The 11,261-nt window shown below is 45.6% G+C and overlaps 1 protein-coding gene across 1 annotated transcript in view; it reads left to right on the forward strand.

Annotated features, from left to right (window-relative positions):
• The window catches only part of acad11 (acyl-CoA dehydrogenase family, member 11), a 172,370-nt gene that overhangs the window by 43,163 nt on the left and 117,946 nt on the right, over nucleotides 1-11,261 (forward strand). The window contains exons 12-13 of the mRNA XM_068001800.1: nucleotides 1,509-1,616; nucleotides 3,678-3,776. Coding sequence (XP_067857901.1) covers nucleotides 1,509-1,616; nucleotides 3,678-3,776 — 207 coding nt within the window. The remainder of the gene's footprint in view (nucleotides 1-1,508; nucleotides 1,617-3,677; nucleotides 3,777-11,261) is intronic.

Below are 11,261 nucleotides of genomic sequence, written 5' to 3' on the forward strand. Positions count from 1 at the left end.
CTGAGCCAAAGTGGGAGATATTAGGTGGGGTAGAGGTGGGCTTAAAGGAGGAGAGGGAGATGGAGAGGCAGAGAGGATTAGGGAGTGAATTTCAGAGGGCCTATCTGGCCAACAATGGTGGGGTGAAGTGGGGGTCGGAGAGGCCAAAGTCCGAGGAAGGGAGGCAGGATGAGGGTGGGGGGTGTAAGCTGGAGGAAGTTATATAGCTAGGGAGGGGCAAGTCCATCAAGGGATTTAAACACAGGGTTGCGAACTTTAAATCTGAGGCATTAGCAGAATGGGAGCCAGTGTAGGTCAGCAAGCAGTGGGGTGATGGGTGAGTGGGACTTATTGCTGGATAGGATAGGGGGAGCAGTGTTTTGGATGAAGTGAAGTTTATGGAGGGTGGAGGGACAGTAGGCCAGTCAGGAAGCATTGGTGTAATCGAGTGGAGGTGACAAAGGCATGGAAGAGGGTTTCAGCGGCTAATGGGCTGCTGTTGGGGTGGAGGTAAGTGATGATACAGAGGTGGAAATCTGTGGTCTTCCTGAATAGAGAGGATATGGGTGTGAAGCTCAGCCTGGGGTTGAACAGGATGCCTAAGGGGCAAACAGTCTGGTTCAACCTAAGACAGTAGCCAGGGAGAGAGATGGTATCAGTAGCCACGGAGTTTGTGGAGGTGATCGAAGATGATGGCTTTGGTCTTCCCAATGCTTAGCAGGAGTAAATTGCAGTTCATCCAAGACTGGATGTCAGAAAAGCAGTTTGACAGCAGAGGCAATGGAAAGGTGGTGGAGAGGTGGTGGAGAGGTGGTGGAGAGGTGGTGGAGAGGTGGTGGAGAGGTGGTGGAGAGGTGGTGGAGAGGTGGTGGAGAGGTGGTGGAGAGGTGGTGGAGAGGTGGTGGAGAGGTAGAAAGAGGTAGTGAGAGGTAGAAAGAGGTAGTGAGAGGTGGTGACGAGGTAGAGCTGAGTGTCAATATACGAATGGAAACTGACATCATGTTTGTGCATGATGTCTACAGAGGGGCATGTAGATGGTGACGAGGAGGGAACCAAGGATGGACCCGTGAGAGACCCCCGAAGGTGATGGTGTTGGGGTGGGAAGAGAAGCTGCTAGTAGAGATGCTCTGGCTACAATCCAATAGGTAAGAGTTGGAACCAAGCAAAGATAGCCCCACCAAGCTGGAGAATGGAGAAGAGGTGTCGACTGTCGACTGTGGGGGGGCATCATCACAACCAAGACCAATTCTGTCCTCACCCAGCATCCAAACACATCAATTTCTAGCAAGGGTCGCTGGATGATGGTCATGAGCAGGAACCATGGCTGATTTTTACCTCCCACTTCCTGTCCAGCCTAGGGCCACTGAGAACAATTGCAAAACCCCCAACACATAGCAACTGATCCATAGAGGGGTCTGTAAACTGGTTATTTTAACACAGTATTGTAACAGAAGCAGTAGATTTAGATTGCAACATCATTCAATTTTCTATCCGATAATGCATAAAACAACTTCTTACTTGTTTTGTAGATACAGGAAACATGGAGGTGCTGCACTTGTATGGAACAGAAGAGCAGAAGAAGCAATGGCTGGAGCCCCTACTTTGTGGAGAAATCCATTCCTGTTTCTGCATGACTGGTATTAAATGTGTTTATATTAATCCATTAGGCTTTTGTTGTGCTCGTATTGATCGGTACCTTCTGATCACAAAGCTGACTGGTTGATAATTGTTTGCTTTCTCTGGACCTGCTTGTAGCTTTGTAGTACAATGCATGAAGCACAGAGCTTCTCACATTGTGTGTAGAATCATAGAATCTCACAACACAGAAGGAGGCCATTTGGCCCATCGTGCCTATGCCGGCTCTTTGAAAGAGCTATCAAATTAGTCCCACTCCCTTGCTCTTTCCTGTAAATTTTTCCTTTTCAAGTATTTATCCAATTCCATTTTGAAAGTTACTATTGAATTTGCTTCCACCACCATTTCAGGCAGTGCATTCCAGATCATAACAACTTGGTGCATAAAAAAATGTATCCTCACGTCGTCTCCGGCGCTTTTGCCATTTATCTTAAATCTGTGTCCTCTGGTTATTGACCCTCCCCATTTACTCTATCAAAACCCGTCATAATTTTGAACACTTCTATTAAATCTACCCTTGATTTTCTCTGCTGTAAGGAGAACAACCCCAGTTTCTCCAGTGTCTCCACATAACTGAAGTCCTTCATCCTTGGTATTATTCTAGTAAATCTCCTCTGCACCCTCTCTAAGGCCTTGAAACGCTTTCTAAAGTGTGGTGCCCTGAATTGGACACAATACTCTAGCTGAGGCCTAACCAGTGATTTATAAAGGTTTAGCATTTACTTCCTGTGCATGTGAATGCCTTGTTTCAGTCACTTGGTCATTGCTATTAATGCTATTTTTTCAGTAACCACTTTTCTTATTATTTTGCTCATATTATTATAGTTAGGGATACGAAGAATCCCCGGTGAAATATTTAGATTCAATTTTCACTTCTCCACTGCATTGGGCAACACAGCATTGTCCAGGCAAAATGAAAAGGATTTGACCATCTCCCATATCTGTTCCATGGTTGTTCTATAACTGGCCGCTGAAGGGTGCATGAAGCTGACATGACTCGAGTGCTAATAATTCCTTTGGCCTGTCTGGGGCAAATCAGGGTCTGGGAGCAGGGCCCAAGGGAGTGGCTGGGGCAGGGACTCCCTAAATCTGGAGTTGCCGCTTCTGAGACCCAGTCAGGACTCAGCGTCTCAGTGATGGCTTGTATGCCGAGATAGACGAGCACTGACCTCTACAAGAGTGAATGTGAACCCCCACTGGTAGGGTCCAAGTCTGGCAAGGGGCATGGATCCCTGAAGAAGACTTTAAAAAAAAAATGATTTCCCTGATTAGCCCCGTCACTCGAGGGGGCCGATTGGAGCTATGGCTGGCGAAGAGAGGGGCCTTGATAACTTTCCCCCCACCCATGGGTGAGCGTCCACCCCAGTTTACTAGCACTTGGGGCTGACGAGTGCCAAAGCAACGCCCCAATTGGCACTTCTACCTGCTGGTCTTGTGCTAATGAGGTGTCCTCCCCTCACTCCCAGTGGTGTAACTGCCAGGATCACTACTTGTGGAATTCTGGTGCTGCTGTGTATTTCTACCACGTTCTGCTTTCATTTTAAATTTTAATTTGCAATTTAAAAACTGCCTTGGGGAGTGGAGGGGTTCGAACTGACAGTTCTCTGCTCCATGCGCAGAACGTTGCTGCTGCTGGCACTTTATCACCCTCTGTGACAAAGGGCTCCCGATGATAGGAGACTTTCAGTTGAAAGTTTTCAGAGTTGTGTAACGGCACAGCAAAGGTCCAAATAGATAAGATCGAACCTGGTATCCTGGAGGTGGTTTTATGGGTCTGCAGTGTTGCCTGCCAGCAGTGGCAATTTGGAGATTCGGACATGTGCTGCCCTCGACCAAAATGGTTGGAAAAGTTTGCACAGTGCAAGCTAGAACGTCTGATTTGAGGTTCCCTGTTGGCAGCGTCCCCTATTTTAATGGCTCCTGTTCGTTCGGAAATGGCTGCTTTGGCTGTTTTTTAAAAATATATATATAAGTAAATCATCATGCTGGAAAGGAAACTGTTTTGATGAGATGTCACTGGCAAGTTCTTCTGAGCTTTTGATTTTTTCTGATGCACATCTTAGAGCCAGATGTGGCTTCCAGTGATGCCACGAACATAGAATGTAGCATTCGCCAGGAGGGAGCAAGCTACGTGATAGCCGGCAAGAAGTGGTGGAGCAGTGGTGAGTGGAACGCAAACTGCAGTTCAGCGCCTTGTGTAGCGCGTTACCTCTGACAGCAGTGGTTGTTGGACTCTGACTGACTGATCAGGGCTACGTGAAAACCAGCGCAAAGCAATGGAGGGTGCACTCTGCTGTTGGCGGTAGGGTCACCAATGCTCTGATCAATCTGCCAATTGAAAGTTTGGAGGCAGCTATTTAGCTTGCCAGTCACTTTCATGCCAACTTACCTGCACATGGAAAATGGCAGTCCTGTTGTTAATTGCTCTTTTGGGTGCTAATAATACCAGTTTGACCTCAGTTAAAGATGTGGTAAATGTTTAATGCCAGTGAACTAAAAGTACGGATTTAGCCACAAATACTTGGGATGTGGGCAAATTGTAGTAATTTGAGAATTGAAATGTATTCCGAACTATGAAGTGACGTGTGCTATAAGTCATGCTCAGACCAACCTTTAACAATATACGGCAAACAAAAAGGTGTATTGAAATCGTGGCGTCTGCATCACTGGTGGCAGCTATAGTGCTGTCAGAGAAGGAGTGAGATGGAAAGGAGAGGCAAGGACACAGAAGGAATAGCATAAGGAAGAAATCTTACCTCAGGAAGACACAAAACCTGAGTAGTGCATATGGAGGTTTGGGCTTCCCAGGAATTTAATGTGTCATGTTGGAAACTGATTTAAAGGGATCATCTGTGACTCCCGACTCTGCAGTTGACAGCAAATGTAAATTTAATGACCACTGTCACAGGCATTGAGTAGAGCACAACGTCCCCCTGTGCTCAAGAGGTGCCTGGTGCCCTGTTCCAGGAGGCTGGCAGCATCGTCCGTTTCCACAAATGTGCAGAGTGGTGAAACAGCAACAATTTAATCCTATTGGCTACTTTCCCAGAAGATTGGTGGTATTCATCTATTTCTGAAGTTGTATTCAAACCTTTGTGTAAACTCTTTCCGAGTCTGGTGTGTAATTTGGGGTGGGAGTGGGGAAATTTGTGCCAGCTCAATTATATTTTCCATTTTCAGTTGTCACCATGATTGTTGCACTGTGGTTTATACAGGTTCAAGGCCTTATTATTTGTTTGTTTGACTAAGAATCTCCCTCATTCATTCTACCTTCTTTCAAAGAATGAAGACCACATGCCTGTGATCAGTAATCTACCAATATTTCATCAATTTGACAGTTGGTGTACTAACTTGCTATTAGTGTAAAGTTAAGGGCTATGGATTGGATTGTGCAGCGATAACAACTAGGATGTAACTTTATGTGCTTACCATCATATTTTACTCATCATACAGACGTTCCAAAAGAAAGGCACCATAATTAAAAAAAGGATTACATCTGTTTTTTTTTGAAAGAAAAATTAAATGGCTGGGTTGCTGTTCAAAATGTGACTGGGCTGAGCAAACTGCAGCCATTTACGTACAGCCTGCTCCCATTCCCCAGGCAACTCACGATGCGTTGATGCACTTTGTTGACATTGCAGAGCTGTCACTGGAGGGCAACTTCGAGGGCAGCACCGTAACATAAATGAGGCAATACTACAGCCTCATGCTGTATCACTTGAAGTGGGTTTTTTTTTTCTCTGCATTTGCCGGATGCTCATTGGTACTTTTGACGATCTGGATTCTTTCCCCTCAGTCTGGTTCAGTAAAAACTGAAGTCGAATACATTTTAAAGTTCATCACAACTTTAATAGCAGGTCTTAGTCTGTAGCTTCAATTCAGATTCCTGAGCGAATCCGAACGATTCTAACAGAATAAGGAGACAAAGACAAAGACAAAAACTCATACCTTTATACAGATCGATAGGGGTTGGAACATCATTGACACAAGAGTCAACACCAATCATAAGCCGGGCACAGGTTGCCATGCGAGGTTACGTTATTGCCGGCCAATCATAGATCGTCCATGTGCTGACCATGTTGCTGTTAGACATCAAAGGGGATACTTCCTCACCTTCCAACCTGGAATGTCTTTCAACTTTGGCTAAGCTCGTTACCTATATTGATCTGCCATAAACATGGAGACATTCAGACCAGTCCTTGAATCACATCAAAGACTCTACATTGATAAGACCATGCAAACCTGCTGACTACGCAAACATATGGCCCAGCAGGAGGCCAGGCCACCTGTACCAATCTCAGTTACTAACTAATTAACCCTTTCTAACCATTTTGCATTCTGCTTCTTTGCCACGTAGGCATTTTAATATTTTACCGAAAACTGACCACGTAGGGATTCTCACTTTCAGCAGCTTACATGGCCGTCTCCAGCGACGTGAGCCGTCGAGCGCGTCATTTTCACTTCAGGCAGTGAAGGGGGTTCTCGAATCGCCAGTACAAGCTGACAATGCCTTGCTGACCTATATAGGGCTTCCCTGACACTTCAGCAATTGTATGTGGACAATCCTGTTACTGTAATATCAATAGATGTAATGGGAGGCAGATTGGACTCGTTGGCTGGAGATAAACAAGCTCCTGTAAAATTCCATGCAGAGGTGGCAGGATTTCAACAACCTGTGAGCCTCGTGGTGCAACCTGATTTTTTTTTAAGGCACTTGACTTCTTTGGTGGAAAAAAAATTTAAGTAAGACATTTTGTTTCATTGGGGATTAAGGTGCTCCTGGAACATATTAAAATATGAAGCGTCTTGCGGCTTTTTACTACGTTAACGGCGCTGTATAAATGCAAGTTGTTGTTGATAAAGGTAGACTTTACGGTTTAAGCGCAGTAATTCAGGAATGATCTAAACTCCACTTCACGTTCAATTCCTCTGATGTCGTTCCACTTTGTGCAGAGTTAGCTGGTCTCACCTGGGCTGGTGTAGGGGACGCAAAAGTAAGGTCTGTTTGCCTGGGGTGGGAAGAGAAAAATCAGCCAAGCTTACTGCCGCTGATGGCCGTCCTGTGACCCCAACTGGAATGTGCTTGTGTACAGAAGTTGGATCAGGCTCACCTGTGCTGCTCTTTACAATCGAATCGCCTCCCTTGGGAGGCGATTCGATTGTAAAGAGCAGCACAGGTGAGCCTGATCCAACTTCTGTACACTAGCACTCGATCCAAGTTCACACAAGAAGTTTGACCACTTGAGTGAGGTACTGCAGATGCCTGCGGACCTGCATGCCAAGCTGAGTCTTTGCCTTTAGGAGAGGAAGGAAGGAAATTGGAAAATAATGTTTAAAGAGGCTCTTTGAATGATATCACGTAGTGTAATAGACTGTAAAACCTTATTTGACTCAAATGTTTAGTTGGGGGGGGGGCATGAAAATAGTTAAATGGGAGTTTGGATGAATGAGTGACCCATTGCAAACATGCATGTGTAAATAGAAATCTGTGCACCTAACACAAGTAAGCTTTTAACACGCTGCTTTATTAAAGGGGTTAAAATGGTTCATAATTTTAATTTGCTTCTTGTTTATATTTTTTTGGCGGTTGTTGTAGGAGAAGAATTTGCACAAAATCTGAGTCCATTTGTTTCTCCGACCATTTTGGAAACATTCAGCTGGTTTAGCATCACTAGGTGCAGTCATGGATGCTTATTGTCTTCCTCATCAGCATGGTCTGTGATCTTTACATCACCCTGACTCTACACCATTGACAAAATCTCATTCAGATTCTATATCCTAGGGAATGTTCAACAATAAAAGCAGTGTCCTAGGCCCAACCATCTTCAGCTGCTTCATCAATGACCTTCCCTCCATCATAAGGTCAGAAATGGGGATGTTCGCTGATGACTGCACAGTGTTCAGTTCCATTCGCAACCTCTCAAATAATGAAGCAGTCCGAGCCCGCATGCAGCAAGACCTGGACGACATCCAGGCTTGGGCTGATAAGTGGCAAGTAACATTCGCGCCAGACAAGTGCTAGGCAATGACCATCTCCAACAAGAGAGAGTCTAAGCACCTCCCCTTAACATTCAACAGCATTACCATTGCTGAATCCCCCACCATCAACGTCCTGGGGTTCACCATTGTCCAGAAACTGAACTGGACCAGCCATATAAATACTGTGGTTACAAGAGCAGGTCAGAGGCTGGGTATTCTGCGGTGAGTGACTCACCTCCTGACTCCCCATCTACAAGGCACAAGTCAGGAGTGTGATGGAATACTCTCCACTTGCCTGGATGAGTGCAGCTTCAACAACATTCAAGAAGCTTGATGCCATCCAAGACAAAGCAGCCCGCTTGATTGGCACCCCATCCATCACCCTAAACATTCACTCCCTTCACCACCGGCGCACCGTGGCTGCAATGTGTACCATCTACAGGATGCACTGCAGCAACTCGCCAAGGCTTCTTCAACAGCACCTCCCAAACCTGCAACCTCTACCACCTAAAAGGACAAGGGCAGCAGGCACATGGGAAGAACACCATCTGCACATTCCCCTCTAAGTCACACACTGTCCCAACTTGGAAATATATTGCCGTTCCTTCATCGTCGATGGGTCAAAATCCTGGAACTCTCTTCTTAACAGCACTGTGGGAGAACCTTCACCACATGAACTGCAGCGGTTCAAGAAGGCGGCTCACCACCACCTTCTCAAGGGCAGTTAGGGATGGGCAATAAATGCTGGCCTAGCCAGTGACGCCCACATCCCATAAACAAATAAAAAAAAATATTTACCCACTTCTGAATGTTAGGACTGTAGATAGACATATGTCATCTTAATTTATAGAAAGTGTTTTTTTTAATTCTTTCATGGGATGTGGGCGTTGCTGGCGAGGCCAGCATTTATTGCCCATCCCTAATCTTTATTTGTCGCTCTGTCTTTGTTCGGCAGTTCGGCAGTTTCACGTATAGATTTCAGTAACAGGCTCTTGCAGTGTTTTCTTTTACCACCATTTCACCATTGTGTCACCGTTTATTTTTTTTCATGCTTTAATAAATATGTAGATGGTGTCCTTACCTGTCATACATTCGATGATTTTGACCAAGGATGTCGTGTATTTTTCTCGTTTAGCAGTTTGACCCTGCAGATTGTTTTTCAGTGTGGCTGGGATCCTCTGGTTCATTGGTTGTTGGAAGTTGTGTTTTTGGTTAAGAGCTCACATCCGATCGTGCTGTATTCTATTTTCAAGCACTTGCTATTAGGATGGGTGCTGGTATTACCTGGCAATCGTACAGCTGTCGCGGCAAAGTTTCTCAGTGCATACCACTTATCACAAATGGCATAAAATCCTCGAAGAATCACTCTTCGATGCCTGAGTTCTCTTACACATTTTGTTACGGTTTGTGTAGCGCATATAAATTAGTTGTTGCATTCTGTTTGATGCATGTAGATTCGGAAAACAAAGAAAGATCGTGCATTTCTATAGTGCCTTTCCCAACCTCAGAATGTTTTACAGCCATTGAAGTGTAATCACTATTGTAATGTAGGAAACACAGTAGCCAATGTGCAAACAGCAAGGTCCCACAAACAGCAATGAGATAATGACCAGATAATCTGTTTTAGTGATGTTGGTTGAGGTATAAATATTGGGCAGAACACCGAGGAGAACTCCCCTGCTCTTCTTTGAATCGTGCTGTGTGATTCTTTTATGCCTTATAATAACAAGACTAAACTTTCTTTGGCGAGTTTAATGGGCAAATACAGTAAGTTCCTAAAAAGAAAAATTGGTGAGGCAGACAGCGAGATGTAGTTCTCGCAAAGCTAACGGCAGAACTGCTTTCAAAATTAAAACAAGAACTTGCTGCAAAACCTTTTGTGTGGTGGGGGGGGGGGGGCACAGTCCAGGCCCTTCTCACATCCGTCACTGCATCGGATATTGCACTGACCATGCTCCTGACCCTAGTGAAGGCCCGGGGCCTGGGTACTCTCATGTTTTGAGTGCATATTTCCCACTACCCCCCCCTTTACATCTGTGACCATGTTTGGTGGGGGAGGTGTAGATGCTCTACCCTCACCAGTCCATCCCAGAAACCTCGATGCTAGGCTGGAACCCTTGAGGGACGGGGGTGGGGGGAGCACTCCTGCTCCTCCTGGCCCACAGAGGGGGCTCGAAAAAGCACTCACCTTCTGGAGCTGCTGTTCTTGCCTCCATTTCGCTGCCGGGTTTCCCGAGCCCTGGGAAACTCGGCCGGCAGCCGTTAAATTTAAATCAGGCTCCCAACTGCACAGTGGGATCCTGATTTAAGTACTATAAGGAAGAGTCCCGCCTCTCCAAGACGGGACATGCTCACGGCTTAAAATCCGTCGTAAAAATGACGTCAGGCACGTACACTGTGGGTTCGAGTCGTGTTCCCCAATTTTTAATTTTTAACACCCTGTCGTTGATGGGGGAGTTAATATCGAGGCCAGTGAATCACAACACTGCAAAAATCAGTCTTCATCCAAGATAGGGCGAGCAGGAACGTACTTTAAATAGGATTTCCTGCTTTTTGTCAGGGCCACCACCTGCCGTCTGACGGTGTTCCTCAGGCATCGTGTGATACAGTTCACGAAGCATTATAGGAACATAGGAACAGGAGTAGGCCATTCAGCCCCTCGTGCCTGCTCCGTCATTTGATAAGATCATGGCTGATCTGTGATCTAATTCCATATACCTGCCTTTGACCCATGTCCCTTAATACCTTTGGTTGCCAAAAAGCTATCTATCTCAGATTTAAATTTAGCAATTGAGCTAGTATCAATTGCCGTTTGCGGAAGAGAGTTCCAAACTTCTACCACCCTTTGTGTGTAGAAAGGTTTTCTAATCTCACGCCTGAAAGGTCTGGCTCTAATTTTTAGACTGTGCCCCCTACTCCTAGAATCCCCAACCAGCAGAAATAGTTTCTCTCTATCCACCCTATCTGTTCCCCTTAATATCTTATAAACTTCAATCAGATCACCCCTTAACCTTCTAAACTCTAGAGAATACAACCCCAATTTGCGTAATCTCTCCTCGTAACTTAACCCTTGAAGTCCGGATATCATTCTAGTAAACCTACGCTGCACTCCCTCCAAGGCCAATATGCCCTTCCGAAGGTGCGGTGCCCAGAACTGCTCACAGTACTCCAGGTGCGGTCTAACCAGGGTTTTGTATAACTGCAGCATAACTTCTGCCCCCTTGTACTCTAGTCCTCTAGATATAAAGGCCAGCATTCCACTAGCTTTATTGATTCCATTAGGCTCAATATGCTGTCTGTTCATTCACCTGACTTGAATGGAGGTGGGACAGGCTCGGTAGGGAAATGGATTTTGTAATAGTTATTCCTTAATTTAAAAAATTCAAAGTGTAAAGCTCCGTAACGGCTCAGTGGGTTACTGCCCTGTACTGCGCCACTGTAGATAGTCGCAGTCAGCGGCACTTCAGATGTTGGAAGGAGGTTGGAATAATCGACCAGGGTTCCTTATCCAGTGAGTCCTGCTGGAAATACTGTGCTTGTGTGAAGTAAGGACAGGATCAGGCTTAGTTGTCATGCCCTTCACAGTCAAATAGCTCACAGATGGTCACGGTCTGGGCTCACACATGAAGTTGCGGGAGGATCGCCAGTGCCCAATGCAACCGAAACCC

Source organism: Heptranchias perlo, chromosome 2, assembly GCF_035084215.1.
Source record: "Heptranchias perlo isolate sHepPer1 chromosome 2, sHepPer1.hap1, whole genome shotgun sequence".
NCBI classification, from domain to species: domain Eukaryota; kingdom Metazoa; phylum Chordata; class Chondrichthyes; order Hexanchiformes; family Hexanchidae; genus Heptranchias; species Heptranchias perlo.